Genomic DNA, 16,785 nt, shown 5'->3' with positions numbered 1-16,785 from the left:
TAAATTGATAAATATGCTACAAGAGTAAAAAGCAAAAAGAGGCAACATTTTATGGAAAAATAGTTCCACCAAAGCGGATCGTAACAGTATTTTGGCTACGGGAAACTGATAAGAGAAGCAGATGAGGAACAAGGCTGCAGGAAAATAAACAACCAATAGAAATGGAGAAAAAGTAAGTATCACACACGGGAACCAATTAGTTTAAAAACAATGGATTTCTCAAGCATAGTGCAAGTCGAAACCTAAAAAATGCCAAGCAAATAGGTCAGTATATTCGTTAGGTCTTACTTCCAAAGCATAAAAGTGTGACTAAACCACACACTCCCATACACACAGATTGTGACCTGGGTGAAAATTCAGATGAACTTTCAGACTTCTTAGAACTGCTTACCCACACGTTCACACTCTCTGACAGGACCATCAGTTCAAGTTAGTTTAACAGTCTTTAAAAAGGTGGGGGAAGTGAAATGAGACGGGGCTTATGGAATTGCAGTGGTGATATGTTTTCTCAAAAGTAAGGTTTTAAGTAGCTTTACATTTGCATTAGAAGCCCAATGAATAAAGAAAATGCTAGTACTAGAAAAGTGGATAGTGTAAGCCCGAGAGAGAAAATGAGACTTAGCTGTTCAACAACAACCGTGGATGAGGTATCCTAGAGGTGCATCCAGGGGATTCCACACTCTGGGGCCAGTCACAGTCGTGGCGAAATCTTCACACTGCAGTTTCTCATTAAATAGATATTGCTGTACTGTTATCATCAGTACTTGATGTACAATCTTATTAACATTTATACCGCTGGTTTTCATAATGACAAATAATTTATTTGGTGCCTCACTACCGTCAAAGCTAATTGTGTTCTATTGGAGGGGATCGGTGCACAATCATTCAACACTTTCTAAACAGGTGATGAGAATGTGTGGTCCCAACACCATATTTTAAGGGTAAAGATAATAAACTGGTCTCATGCTGCTAGCCAGCTCATCTGGTGCATTGTCTCAACTTCTGGAGTCGTCTCCAGGAGTATTATGTCCAGTGTCTAAACCTAATTTAAAGTGTTATGTTCAGTTAACTGCAGTGCTGGGGACCGTGTTTCCAGTCCTAAGCCCCGCTTTGAAAGGCTACACCAGGAAAGTGGTATCCAGTTTCAGAGGCCAGATTATTGGCTATAGCATGCAATCTTGAGAAGTGTGACAAGTTTTAGAAACTAAATATGGAGCATTACATCCCCTTTTGGAGGCCAAGTTTGGATTATTGCAGTCTTTGATGTTGCACTTCAAGTGTGGCTAGCTCTGAATTTTGGATCTGGCCTTACTGAACTAAGCCAATCAAACAATGGAACTGCATCAAAGACATATATGAGTGATAGCAGGGGCATAACTCAGCTGCACTTGGGTGCATATTCAAGGGCAAAACTAACAAGCACCAGAGGCATGCATAGCAAACAGAAGAATAGGTGACTAGCTCCAGAGGTATAGTGAATCTGCAAAAGGTCGCCAGTCAGAAGTTCTTTGCATAATTGAGCATCACTCTGGAATTATGTATATCCCCCTGTAATGTGTGAATAGCCTCAAGAAATGCCTTGAGCGCCCTCTGTTATATGATGCCAACATCCTTGTGAATGATGGTGTGCCTTGCCTACTATAGTACCAATTTAGATATTTTTGTTTTACTAATTCAAGAGCTGGTATGAAGTTTACTGGCATAACAATTGCATTGTCTCTTATAGTTTTTTTAAAGCAAATGACATTTTACCTGTCCTGGGAGTTATGACTGTTATTTTGCTGCAGCAGCACCATGCATCATGTACCAGTGGCTGTGGACCCATGGCATAATGCACAACAAATGTAAATTTGCCATTTGTAGATTTAATACCATGATTTTTGTAGGTTATTTCTAATTTTCAAATTTACAAAGCTAATGTCAGAAATCTATCAGAGTGATATTTTTCAAGTTATGTGCCAGTTTCCACTGTCAAAATTCTGTTGATGAGCTACTGCTGATTTAGAGTTCCCGAAATAAACATTTCCACATAATATTCCTCCTTATTTTTCTCATTAAACCTCACGTAATCAGGAAATTCTGTGTAGCTTAATAAGTGGTAAATCCGGTCCTACTCCGTTATTCCCCATTCCATGGGGATTAAGTAGCGATTCTACTGTACTGGCTGTGTGTTACCACACAATTACGTTGTTTTCCGTATGCAGAGTTTGGAGCGTGACAATACCATGCATATTGAATTCAGGGCCTATGAGTTTACAAGATCGGGTGCAATTCCCCTTTCTGACTTTGTTTCAACACATACATTTCTCCAGTTCTTACCAGGAGGTATTTGCACAGGAAAAAACAGGGACTTGCTTTCAGTTTGGGCCCTATTTGGAAAAGAATCTGAATTTTCCATGCTAGTCCGAATATGGGGCAGAATAAGGGCCTGGATATTCTCACTAAGAAGCCATTCAATTTCCAGATGATTATTAAAAGCAGGGGGTCAGATTCCAGACTCTTGGAAGGGAGCTGTAATAGTACCGATCCACAAGAAGGGGGCTAGAGCCATCCAGAGCTACTACAGATCCATAAGTCTGATTGACAACATACACAAAGTTTTTAGCTCTCAAATACATAGACTATGAGACAGGATTTTGCAAGATAAGGTACTATCCCACTTACAGGCGGGGTTCAGGCAAAAAAAACTAGTACAGAGGACAAAAAAAATATGCTTATTAATTATCAAGTGGAGGACTGTTCATTTTGCGAATGGAAGACTATTTGTGGCTTTTGTGGATCTCCGATCCATGTTTGACCTTGTCCCAAGGGCTAAACTGTGGGAGACTCTGTCTAGGATAGGATATCACGCACAGACTGCATGTTACTCATAATGCAGCAGCTAGGCTGCTTTGTAACGTTGCCATACGGGAATCAGTAAAAAAGCACCTAGTGGGTCTCCATTGGCTTCTGACAGAAGCAAGAATTAAATTTAAAGTCTTGATCATCACTCACAGAGCACGCCATAATAAAGGTCCGTAAAAAATCAGGAAGCTAATATCTCCTTATATCCCAAATAGGCGGCTATGTTCTAGCACAGAGGAACGCCTAATACAAACAAAGGCCAGGAGGGAGAGATGCAGAGGAAGATCTTTCTCCCATCTGGCTCTCAAACTCTGGAACTTCCTGCCGTTGGAATACAGACTGTTAGACAGGAAATTACAGTTTCGAAAAGAGATCAAGACCTGGCTGTTCAAGCAATATCTCTAAGTCACGGTTATACTACTCAGTTTCTGATCACTCAGCACTGGGAAGTCTCAGGGCAGCCATGCGCTCTACAAATCCTCTAATAATAATAATAATATTAGGGGTTCCAAGAGGCATTTTGACCCTAATACAGGGGCTTTTCACAGACAACTATGCTGGAGTCAGATGGGGATCTGCAGGGAAATTGACAAATGAAATACCGATCTAAAAAGAAGTGTGCCAAGGGTACGTACTGGCTCTCACACGCTTCCGTTTATACATCAATGAGTGCTTACCGTACCTTTTTAATTGCGAGAACGACTCTCCTAAGATCAAAGACTTGAAAACATCTTGTCTATTATTTGCAGATGATACTTTGCTGATATCTAAAAGCCCCTCAGGATTATCCATCCTTTTAGAGAAGTTTTTGCTATATTGTAGAGATTATGGTCTGGAAATCAATAACAGCAAAACGAAGTACATGGTGTTTGGAGACTGTAAGTGAAAAATAAAAAGAACCATACTTTTAGACGGGAGGTCCTCAAGAGAGTACCCAAGGTTGATTACTTGGGCATCCGACTGGAAGACTCGCACAGATGGGCAGACCAGCTGAGGAAGAGCACTCTGTCCCTAAATCAATGTGCCGGGCCTATTATAAGATTTGTGAACAGGGCACCTTCCTTTCCTATTTCTCCTCCCGTGGAAAACGACAGAGGTCAAGCCTGTAGGTTGCCCCTTTATGGGGCAGACATTTGGGGCCATTGTAATCTGGATACCTTGGAGAATGCAGAGAAAACTTTCTTCAAGACATTAGTAAAAATTCCCCAGAGCACTCCCACACTTCCCATCTGTATGGACCTAAATTTGAGATCCATTTCCAATATTGCTGCTCTGAGACCTAGCCAATTTTGGTTATGAGTGTGGGTAACAGAGGAGCTAGATCCCAACAGGGAATGGCTCTGAGGTTTGTTGGAGGGGGTGTGTGCTGACAGCATCCCTTGGTGCTCCCATATCAAGAGTTGTTTTTTTCATCTTGGTTTAGGGGACTTTTGGTCAAAACCTCTAGAGCTTCCACGCAATGGTATTGAAAAACTCAAATCGGCCTATTGCAATTTTGTGCTGGGAAGGAAAATTTCAAGGATAACCTCTGAGGTTGGAAGTTTTTTTTATCATTTAAATGTGCTTTTGAGTTTGACATGTACTTAGGCATGGTAACCAAACATTTTTTAAGAACACTCTTTGTCCGGTTCGGACTGGGCACTCTACCGTTATCAACTTTTACTTGTCTATTGAAAAACTTGACCGATAGATCTAATATTTGTCCAATGGGATGCGTGGCCGTAGAGTTGATCGAGCATTTTTAATTCTTCTGCACGACCTATAAAAAGCAATGTGTCATTGGATTAAACCACTCTGTAAACTGATGGGCTTTAGGGATCGTCATACAGCACTGAAAGTATACAGTGCAAATATTGGTGGCCCGGTCTTTTTTTCATTCGGTAAATTTCTATCTGCAATATGGCATGTGAGGTATAAGCGAATCCATGGTTAAGAAATCCTTGTTTTCTTTGAGCATTGCCCCCAGATTTTAATATACCAGAGTAGAGCTTGCTGAAGTTTGTTCTTAAATTTTTAAATAATTTTTAAATGTAACTATATGTTATTGTTTATATGTATTTTATTCACATATGATTGTATGTTGTTGCATTTAAGGTTTTTTATGAGCCAAAATAAAGGAATATGAAATGTACAATTACAATAATGCATATTTTGCTTCTATTTTTCTCTAGGCAGGAGAGAAACATTACCATCCGACCTGTGCACGATGCGTGAGGTGTCATCAGATGTTTGCAGAAGGAGAAGAAATGTATCTACAAGGTAAACCAAGAAAGCTGCAGTTACAATTATGTGCAAATAGGTTAAATAACTATTTCTGTATGTATCGGTGATGGTGGTTTATTTCAGTCACATCTTCTAAGTGCTGGTTAAAAAGAAGGTACATTATTAATATGGAAGAATGAGTTAAGGCAGATGAGGAGGAAGCAGCAGTTCGATTCTGGTCCTGAGAGTTGGACCGCCCGTCTGACTGTCTTCAAATGCTTTCTTTAATTGCTGCCACCAGTATTCCATGAGGATCCCGAAAGGGTGACCACCTTCCTTTAGGTCATTGCAGAAATGATTTCTGGTTCTTGACTTTTATGTGATAACTTAATTCTGAATGTATTAGTCTTGTTTTTACTTCCAGTGAACTACTTAGACTAACACACCTGAAATCAAGAATTTATAGATGAAACCTTCAAGGCTGAAGGTAGTGTCCATAATGACCTGGAGATAAATGGTTCATTTATGCAGTAAGTAAAAAACAGGACTCAAGAATTATGAAAAGCTCATTCCCACTTAGTAATAGTTGTAAAAGAAGAAACACCCTCCTGCTCAGCATATAAATGTTTTTTGGGCAAGAATCTGGTGCAGCAACAAATACTGAATGCATTTAATGCAAGTCAGGGTGTCAGGCTTCAACTAACGTGAAGTTCCAAATCTTCAGGAGTGAAGATGGTCCAGCCAGTCCCGCGCAGAACAAACCCCAACACACGACTAAAAGCAAGTGTTGGCCACCATTATCAGGGAGATAGGAGGTAGATGAGGGACAGAGGACAACACAGGATGGATAGGATTCTTGGTCTTCATCACAGCCAAACAGCGAGCTCCTCACTGTATTATTCCCCTGATTCCTGTATGGGGTCTCTACAGCGACAGAAAGGCACCCATTAGAATTCAATAGTTATAATAAGAGAATACCCAAGTATAAGTATCTCTGCACTGGATCCCTCAAATAGTATCACTTACCATATAGAGACTACTGTAGGCATCACAGAGAGACGAGTTACCATCACTCGCCATGCCGGTTTCCGGGAATGATAATCAGGGTGAGTTTGGTGAAGTTCCAAAAATACAAACGCTACACTAAATAATTAGTAGAGCAATATCAACAAAAAGTATAGCGCCGTTTGAGCGAGCAGAAGGCAGGAACAGTAACAAAGTCACATATGTTTTTCCCCAGACATTTATAATCCATTCATACAAGTTTAGTGCACCGACCTATGTAGGTTGGAAATCTGCATTTCTGTAGACGCACTTGTGCAAAAAACCAAAATTGATAACCAAGGAAAAGTAGGAGATGAAATTGCAGGTGTGCGACTCACAGGAGCAGGAAGGTGTGACTGGTACGAACTGGGGCTCCAGCACAGGATTACTTAAAACCATGGCTGTCCTAGAAGCCCCTAACAACGGTGTGCAGCTTAATGCAAGGAAAAAAGAACTGGAGCCGGGAAAAACCACTGATGCGAAACTGCATCCCCTGCACTGGAGAAAGTTGCAGGGAATCTGGAAGAGCTGGCATAAGCGGGACCGCAACTCCAATGCGGGAATTTGTCAATATGTAGGAGGAGTGAAACCACTCAGAAGCAAAGGAGGCGGGTACACAGGGCAAGTAGGAAACTCTAAATCAAGCATGGGTGTGACTTAAGTAGAGAACCCCCGCCCCCCCCAGATGCCCCGCATACAGGTCCCACATACACATTCCCTCAAGCCTCGCGGGAGGTGGGAACAGTGTGAGGGATCAAGCGATATGGTAGTACTGGGAAGGAGTTAAATGAAACAAACTTTCAGTGTACCTAAACTAATCTTACACTGTCTGAAACAGGAGAGGAGGGCTCAGGCTTAGGGGGTCACCTAAGAACATGAAACCAAATAGTTCATAAACCAGTGACCTACGGGAGGCATACTGTACAAGAAGCGCAAGGCGTAACACAGAAATGGAAAAAAGAATCTGCAGTACGTACCAAAATATTCAAAGCTAATTGAGAATGCATGGGTCAAGCAAAACCAGACCTAAAACACAGCAACTGCAGGTGGGGAGGGAAAGCACAAAGGAAATGGCTCTTTAGAGGAAAGGCACAGATAAAGGTCTATATCAGAATATGGAGCACAAAAATATAGAATAGATGTACTATTCTTAACTCCACATCTACATACCTTGAAGATATATAGAACATTTGAAGTTGTGGAGTGAAGAATAGTAAACCTATATATGCCTGTATATGCTTACCTTCATGATATTTTGGTGTGCTGAATTTAGGTCACAATATTTTTGTAGGATTATATTTCATCCATGATATTCTGGTACTATACTGTTAGAATACCATTCATAGCAGTGCCACCAACATAAAGTGTAATTCCAATGAAATGGCAACACCGCAATCTAACTAAAAATCACCAGGCAAATGATGGTTGAACACCATGACTTAAAAACAAGAGTTTTGGAGCAAGAAGCCAAAATCAAAATACACAATTGAAATTGAAATCTTGAACTGCAAGAGAAATTTGGCAAATACCCTGCTGTGTGGGTGGCATGTTGTATAGTATCTGGAGAGAGCTTCATAAAGGACTAGATCCCACACTCAATCAAAGATGACATGCTTCATCATTGGGTTCCCTCCTCACACCCAGACCGCAAGGTCCCAGCTGTGGGCTACGTCTCCCCGAAGGGAGGAGCAGAGGTGTTTTTGAGATGAGTGATGTTAGGGGGTTAGTAAGGGGCACAGTGTAAAAAAAGCATGAAAACAATGTGACAAATACGATCTCCAGAGGGCCGAATCAACTTTATTCAGCGGTCCCCTAGGACAGAGTTAAAATGCGAGGATGGGGGATTCAAACAAATATACCCCTGTGAAGGTCAACATGTTTCAACCTGTAGTTGACCCCAAAAGTGGTTCAGGGGCATTCGTCAGGACCTTTACCATTAGTCACTCTGCAAGTATAAAGAAAATTGTGCAAAAATTATATATAGATGTATATACTGGCCACATAAAGGTTAGCCTCATAAGGACGATGATGGCCCATATGTATTCTGTGCCCACAGTCTTCATGAAAGAACATAACAAACAATGCAAACATTAACAATAAGGAGCTCTCAGACGACAAACAAACATGGTCCTTACTCATGTTATTAATCAAAGTGATACAAGAGTGATTGTCACAGAACAAGGAAGTGCCCAATGAGTTACACCATGAGTCATCTTACCTATTAAGAAACAGGGAAAGTCCACTCTCATGCCACTTGGTAACGTCCCTACACCAACACTAAAATGAAAATAAAACCAACAAAAATAGGAGGCGCATGGGAAAATAACCAGCATGACTTCTTGGTGCTGACTACAGACAGTCACAATATGGAGGACAGACTCACATTACCTAAGTCTGTAGCACTCCTATTATCTACTTCTTGATAAAAGACAGAGTAGGCCCTCTTGGATTCGAAGCTGTGGTTACTGGAGCAGATGAATTAATGCAGCCATACACAGCCCAGTGTGGGCGTTGAGGTGAATTAGGCACTATATACCGTTGCATTGACTATATTTCTCCACCCACTAAATTTGTACAGGAGGCAGACGCGTAGACGAGTGCTTTACAAATAAAGTTCATTTCTCATTTGGGTGGGGGATCTACCATTGTAGTTATTCAGTTTTAATTTAAAATATTTGAAATGTCAGCCAGCCACAGTTTTTTCACACGAATTAAATGTGTCGATTGTTTTACAGCACACTACCTTCTCCTTTGCTGATGCATGTACAGGCTGCAATCTTTTTTTTGTTTTAATGCAGCCTAGCAAATCATGGGGTCAGGCTTCACAGCTAATTTCACATTCAATTTGCAAAAAGCAAAATCGCGAAAAGCTGGGGGGACTGAATCATAACTTGTTTTTATATTGAGATTCATACCACCGTTTTGGCTATTTCTAAACACTGTGTACATATAATTGGCGTCACTACTACTCAACCTAACTGTGGTAAGTTTGGAAACTTATATGACAACCTTGACGGCATTCGAAATCATGAACTGCAGATTCCAGCTGGTGTCAGAAGTGAGCGTTTAATTTAATGAGCCTTCCTGCTGGCCATAAAGGAAGTTAGGAGGGAGTGGAATATTCACCTAGGAAATGATGAAAACACAACACTGCGGCCCTTATTATTATGAGTTTGACATAATCAGATACGATACTTATCGCATTCCCTAATAACCGACACTGAGATGTGCGGTATTTATCTGGTGCAGTAATTATCGCCTATCCGGATTAGTGTCGGGATAACATGCGGATTTTGCTGCTTAACGGAGCAAAATATGCACTATCCAGTAAATGCTGTATATTTCCCCTGAAAAATATTGATCACATCACTAATAATTCCGATATGAAGAAGTATAGAAGTTAGCATACATATATTGGAATTTGTCAGCCCACTCGTAATGAGAGCACGAGTAGACCATTGGTCATCGGGGGGCGCATAAATTGGCACAGTAATGAGCTTTGGAGAGCAGTTTCTTCATGCAATGTTAGGATATAACGAAATATTCAATAATCATGAAGTTTTACTTTAACAAATGAACAGCTCACCAAGGAATGTAAACATCTCCCGGTGTCATGAAGGCGCCTCTTTTGACTGCACACAGTGTCACTTTCCTCCGATTTCCTATAGTTCCTTGTATTCATTTCATTTGTTTTTGCAACATTTTAAGAGCGTTTTAAAGACAATGACTTATGAAGAGTAGTGACCGGTGATGAATAGACATCCACTATGTTATGTTATGTTATGTTAATTTATTTCTTCTATAGCGCTCGGCTACTCCGAGGAGCATCCTGGGTAGCAGTAGCCTGACCAGACCGGCTGCGAGCCCCATTTATTTATTTTTATTTAATTCAATTTTATATAGTGCGGACTTTACCCAAAGGTGTCAGAACGCTTCACAATAGAACCAAGTACGTTACATGTGGAAATGTACATACTTACAGATACAAATGAGATAGATACAAAAGTAAAATAAAACAATAGGTGGGAGTCACACAAAACTCAAAAACACATTAGGATTAGGATCGTAAAGGCATAGATTACATAGTTACAACATTGTAAGAACTTCCTTGAGGAACATGGAAAGGGATGTATCAATTCTGGAAGTGTCTTTGGAAGATGAGAGATTTGAGATCAGTTTTGAAAGTCTGGGTGGAATTGGTGGTACGGAGAAGTGGAGGAAGCGAGTACCAGATTCTAACCACATTGCCTGGGAAGGATTGAGCCATCGATCTTTCCCTTTTGAAGGTGGGGGCTCAAGCAGTAACTTTTCCGCACTGCGTGAAGGTCTAGAGCCTCCAGAGATTTTAAGTTTATTTGCCAGGTATCAAGGGAAGGAAGTGTGCAAGGCTTTGTGGGTGATACAAGCAGTCTTGTAGATTGACCTTGCTTCGATGGGAAGCCATCGAAGAGAAAACAGTATGGGTGTGATGTGGTCACTTCTTTTGGCCTCAAATACAAAACAAGCTGCTGAATGGAGTATGGTTTTGAGAGGGGAAAGGTGGGATTTGGGGAGGCCTGCAAGCAGAGAATTACAATAGTCCAATCTAGAGAGAACCAGAGATTGGACCAAGGTTTTAAGGTCTTGCCCTGGAAAGAAGCGACAAATCCCCCAGAAAAGGCGCAGTTGGTAACGTGCATTCTTTGCAGTGGAATTGATGTGGGAGTGTAGATTGAGCCTTTTGTCAAGTATGACCCCAAGAGATTTAGCGCTTTCGACAATGTTAGGCTTGTTGTTCAGTAAAGTCAGCTTACCCATCCAAAATTGAACAGGAGGAGGAGAGAGTGAGGTAGTGAGGAGGAGGAATTCAGTTTTGGAGGGATTCAGAATGAGGTGATGAGCTAACATCCAGTTTTGAACAGAGTTGAGAGGAGTGTTGAGGGATGAGATGTCATGTGCGGAATACACGTTAAGGTAGATTTGGGTGTCATCAGCATAGAGGTGGTAAAGTATCCCAGATTTACTTAGGAGATTTCTCAATGGTTCCAAGTAAAGATTGAACAAAGTGGGAGCGATTATAGATCCTTGAGGGACGCCTTGACCTACTGCCATTGAGGATGAAAGGCTGCTCGCTATTTTAATCACTTGAGATCTGTCCGAGAGGAATAAAGCAAACCATTTAAGCACTGTGCCTTCCAAGAACATTCTCTGTTTTAAAGAGTTTAGGAGAGTGCTGTGATTAACAGTGTCAAAGGCTGTGGAAAGGTCTAGAAGAATTAGAAGGCAAAACTCCCCCTTGTCAAGTACACGAAGGGCATCGTTGATCACTTGCAGCAGGGCTATTTCCATGCTGCAGTCTTGCACGAAACCAGATTGGAATTTGTCAAAAAGATTGTTATCCTTAATATGTAGGGAAAGTTGTTTCGCTACACATCTTTCTGAGATTTTCACAAGAAAAGGGAGGTTAGTGATGGGGCGGAAGTTGTTGAGGTCATTTGTATCAGCGGAGGGTTTTTTAAGAATTGGGGTAACCTGTCCTGTTTTAAGGGCATCAGGAAGGGAGCCTTGGTGGCGGAAGTGGTTAACCAGACTGGTCCAATAGGAAAGAGTGTAGGTGTAGAAGTCAATGGCGATGTCACTAAGTGTAGTGTAGTTCCTATTTCCCTTATAGGGTCTGCACATTGGAATAATATACACTATAGTTGTGGCATAGGACTAAGGTCAGTATGCCTCTATCGAGTACATTAAACTTAATTACTTTGTGCGCCAGCTAACTCAGAGGCCACTAGAAACTCCTTGAATAAACAAGAAGGGAGTAGTTTCTGGCAACCGCATAAACATGACAACTTTGTTTCCCTTAGAATCGGAACATGTCTCAGAATCATGGAAACAACAGATACCAGTTTCACTCAGTCAATCATGCATGCTTAGTTTCTTCAGAGTTACACAGAAATAGATAGACGGGCATTTCAATAAAAAGGATTTATTGAACAGTCTTGTTTCTCGTGTAAGAGACATGAGCTGTTACAATCGCAAGAGAGTATGCGAGATATAATACGTACAGCGTAAGCAGTAAGAAGAAATAATACTGCAACAGCATTGTCTTCTAGCTATGACATATATTCATATATACATACATAAATAACATAGGCTAAAAAGTGGATACTCGTTTGATGCTTCTAAATAGTTCTACCCCAGTGTACCTAACCTAAGTGTAGTACAAGGTAAGAAGTAGGTGCTGTATTCTATAGTATGGTATGCTATAGTTTTGCATACGCCAAGAGTCCCTCTAGGTTCTAGTCAGCTCCATACCTTAGAATGTGAGAGGTGGGAATCTCTTTCCGGGTCTCAAACTCTAACACCCCGCGAAGGGAGTCAGAACACTGGAAGCTGGATTATCTGCGAGCAGGAATGACAGCGTCTGGTCAGTGCGTCAGGCGGGGACTTGAATTCTTCCGAACTTGGGTTGGCGAGCCGTATCGAGCTGTGCAGCCGAGCCGTGGTTTGCCATGTTAAGGGAAGGTATATTTATACCTGGAAGGTGCTTAGGAATGTTAGCATTGACATTAAGTTGGGCAGAGGAAGACATCATGAATGAACCCCCAAGGAATAGTAGTTCATACATAATAGATGAGTTCTTGAAGAAATCAATAATCCTAGCTAGGGAAAGTCCCAATGGCTTAAGGATCTGGTTTCTAAGAAGTCGCTGTCACGTTGGGATGGACGGATGTAGGTGACCATGCCTGTATTTGGATAGCATGGCTAATGCCTAAATAAGGACTGGGATTCTATGCCTAAATAAGGGCAATGCAAATTGTGCCTATATAAGGACATTATTTAGGAAAACCTATGTACGGACATCTAAATCGAAACACAACACCCACTCCACTTTCGAATGAACGATAATACTAAATGCTAAACATGAAATGCTAAACATTTAAAACGGAGTACTGCATGTTTGCTAAAAACATTTGTAAAAGCATAATAAAAGAAGTTTATGGTAAAAAAACGTTCATGCTAGACATGAAATACAAAGGATACTGTACATAATAAAACAATGTTTCATTCTAAGCATATGTTTATAGTGAATGCTAAGTGAATGAACAGAAATATATACCCATATGATGAAATGGTTCACGATTACAGAAGAAAAGGTCACAGCCATTTTATGTCATGGTACATAAATTAAATTGTGGTGAATAAAGGTGACAATGTGTCCCTGGAGTGTTCAAAGAAGTCTGTTCTTTATGAATAATTCTACTTTAACCATATTACTTTGCCAAAAGTAATATGGTTAAAGTAATAAATTCAAATTTAGAACAAAAAATAAATTGTATGAAAAAGTTCCAAGGTTTTGACATTGTTTTGAAAAGTGAAGGCCAAATTCGTAGCTTTCCCGGTACACTGTGAGCTGAATCAAAAGTCCGTGTAAGGGGCTGGTGAAAACATGAAATCCTCTATTCCTGTAGACAAAAGATCGTCTGCCGATGTCGGTGATAGTTGGAATACCTCGTTTAGAAGATTAACTGCACATAGATGTGAAGCATCGCCAGTAGCAATGTTGCCTTCCGATGTTACCTGTGTGCCCGTTGATCCATCTCGTATCTCAGCAGTAGCATGTTGCGTCTGTGAGATCTCAACGAATGCCGTCATCAGGATTGGTAGCCTCTGGGGACACAGAGCATGGGCCGTTATCGGGTCCAGAAGAGTATCGATATCCGTTGGCACGACTGATGGAGTGTTAGACAGATGTCTAGCACGCATTCTTCACCGCAAAGCAGACATCATAGAACAGGTAAGATGCAATCTTGCCAGATTGGTCTGAATGACAGAAAGCATGTGGTATTTAATTCTCATAGACGAGGTACGCCCAAAAGGTTGTACTATGCGCTCAAGACACTTCCTTTCCAGGAGAGCTTTCTCCAAGGTGCTGGGAGTGACGCTGGTGGATTGGCTTGCCATAGCGTAGTAGTAGGAATAAAATCAGGATTCCTGCAACGAGTTCTAGAATTAGCCGCCGACTACCAAACACCGAGTGCACGAAGTTTGGAATGATTCCGAGGACTGCTTGAAAAGGTGTTAACAGTCCTGAACATATGGTCTCAAATACATGCACAATACCACTCGTATCAGACATGTTTAAGATGCTTCCCAACATTTCTGTGAAATGTGTAGGGCAGTTTGTACGTGACAGAGCCTGTATCTCAGCCGAAATCTTTGCAATTTGTAGATCATAGGTTTCTTCGGCCGAGGTCTAAGGCACGGTCTGTTGTAAAAGAATGGCTTTCATTCTGCTTAAAGTATAAATTCGTATAGAAGAGATGTTCAGTGAAGGCCATAAAGGCGACTCTCTGACTGTGTCTATTTTGGGGAACAAAACTTGCATACAGCAAGTGACCCTGGAGCCAACCGTTAATAGATATGGGATACCTGGCAACATGCCACAACAGATCTGATCATTCAACATGACTCCCATTTGAAAGTTGGCCAAACTTTGGATTAATCACAGCGGCTGGTGAACCTTGCAGGTGGCAGGATAAATTTGCAGTTGAACCGCTACAGGCCCCGTGTAAACTAATATCCCGACATATGAGTGAATCGCTCAGTGCATTTTCACAGTGTGTACTGCTAAGAAACACTTCTCGCCCCCCACTCCAACATCTGTCTGTGTAAGGTAAATCCCAGGATGTCTTGATGTATTCTTTACCCAACCTTTCATAATTGCCTGCTTGCATTTGTTTGAGGCAATACTGAAAATGGAAAGTTGTAACAGGCAGAGTTATTTTGCCATGAATGATCCATTCGGTAGCTGTTTTTTCTGCTACTGTAAATGGCAATTTTTCCAGTTTTTCAATGCTCAGCACTGTATACTTTGCTCCCCTTTGTGCCAGTTCGATCTGTTTATCAGTGAGATTGTATTCTGAAAACAGAGAGACGTGTTGATGAAAGGCCAAGGCACATAGCCTGCACGCAAGTTTTGTTTGCGTCCAGCCTAATAACAGAATAGAACGTAATTGAGACTGCCTTGTCGCAGCAGGACCAAATCTTGTTCCACAATGTCTATAGCAGAGTATATAATGCTGCCCAGTGAATATATCCTGGATGACAGAGTCATTAACCCATTGTCGACTACAGCGAGAGATTTCTCTAAATGAATACGATCAATTTCTCGTATTCTTTCTGTGGCATCTGCTTGGGTAACCTTCTATATTTCATTATAAGCAGCATAGATAAGTAAAGATAAGTGTTTCATATCCTCTAGTGTAGATTTCTGAGCCAGAGCAACCATTTTTCCCATTCAGGATCTGATCTGTTGTTTTGTAAAATTGTATGTACTTCGACCTCCCCCTGTGTAGTGCTATTACTTGCAGGTGTAGGTATGGACAGTGTATTCATGTCTTTGATCTTGGCTAACCCAAGGCAAGATATTTGTTGGACAGTGTCATTCAAAAACATTATTTGCTGTGGGATGATGCAGGCTCTAAACAAAGCTTCTATCCCCTGCACTTGCCAATCTTTTGTACCCCAAACAGATTTTGTGTCAATTGTGTCTTTCCAAAAGTTGAAACCCTGTCTCGACAGTTGGGCAATAAAGGCTGCAGAATAAATCTGTTTTGTATTAGGTAATAGATGTTTCGTTCCTGTTTTGTTCACATTTTTAAAGTAAAACGTTTCCGGATTGGATGTATTGTACCCTGAAAAATATGGAAACTTCATTGCAAACGTTTTTGAGCTACCCCTTGGTGGTGTAGGACAATGTTTCCATTGGTTTTACATAAATACATTTCTAGTCGTTGCAGTTCTGTGCAAGAAATGATGCCCATAGTGGTTGTAACAATAAAGCTGTTCATAGTCTATTGAACCCTCTAAGTATTCATGGTTAGAGAATGTAGCAGACCTTTCTAGATAAGACATCATATTATTAACAATCTCAAAGTCCCAATCATCAGAATAGGTACTGGAGGTAATAAAGTCACTTAATGAAATCTTAAATAAGTGTGGAATCTTCAAAAGTTCCGACGGGCCGAATATATCATAATCTGTTCTGTCCCAAACTATACCATCTTGTATAGGAACGGCTGTGATGTTCACTGCTGACAAGTCTCTTGCTTCACGATGGGATGATTTTGTGGTTTCAAAAGTAAGTTCACATTTTTACTTTCTGTGTCCAAGTGACTATATCTTCCATTTCTCAGCATGCTCAGAATCATTACTAAAGCTAGCCAAAGCAGAAAGAAAAGTATTCCAGAAATAATCCATAGTTCAATCCATGGTGAAACCAGATAAGTCTTTCCCAGGAGATGATAAAAGTCTTGTGCTCGGTCTTTGAAAGTTCTTTTGGCTGGCATCGTTTCCATTTTGCTTGGATCCTCAGAAAACGTATCAAAGTTAATGAAATAGCCAGAGGTAGTTCTGTCAATGGTTGAAATTGTATCAGGATTCGTTGAAATCGCTGGTACCAGTTGATCACGGGTTATGTTGGAGTAGACAGGTGTATCAGGACAAACTGTTATTTGGGTTTCAAGAGGAACGAGTTCCATAGCATTGTTGCTTAGTCCTTCATTTCTTACTGCTGACTCCTCGATGGTGATGAGTCTTTCAGTTTGAACCTCTTGAATGGTAGCTAGAGGAGTGTGTCTGCTACTTGGTCGGAGTCCACAAGGCCTACTGCTTAGTATTGGCCACATAGTGTGGTTTGATGAGGTCGATTGACAC

General features: G+C 40.9%; 1 protein-coding gene across 10 annotated transcripts in view; it reads left to right on the top strand.

The window, feature by feature from the left end:
- Positions 1–16,785, top strand: part of ABLIM2 (actin binding LIM protein family member 2) — a 918,768-nt gene that overhangs the window by 561,242 nt on the left and 340,741 nt on the right. For all 10 annotated transcript variants that reach the window (XM_085642477.1, XM_085642474.1, XM_085642469.1 and 7 more), the window contains one exon: positions 5,016–5,103. In XM_085642477.1, the coding sequence (XP_085498603.1) occupies positions 5,016–5,103 (88 nt within the window). The remainder of the gene's footprint in view (positions 1–5,015; positions 5,104–16,785) is intronic.

Source organism: Triturus cristatus, chromosome 2_2 (genome assembly GCF_964204655.1).
Source record: "Triturus cristatus chromosome 2_2, aTriCri1.1, whole genome shotgun sequence".
NCBI classification, from domain to species: Eukaryota; Metazoa; Chordata; class Amphibia; order Caudata; family Salamandridae; genus Triturus; species Triturus cristatus.
The sequence above is the reverse complement of the archived record's forward strand: the minus strand, read 5'-3'. Positions and strand labels throughout refer to the sequence as shown.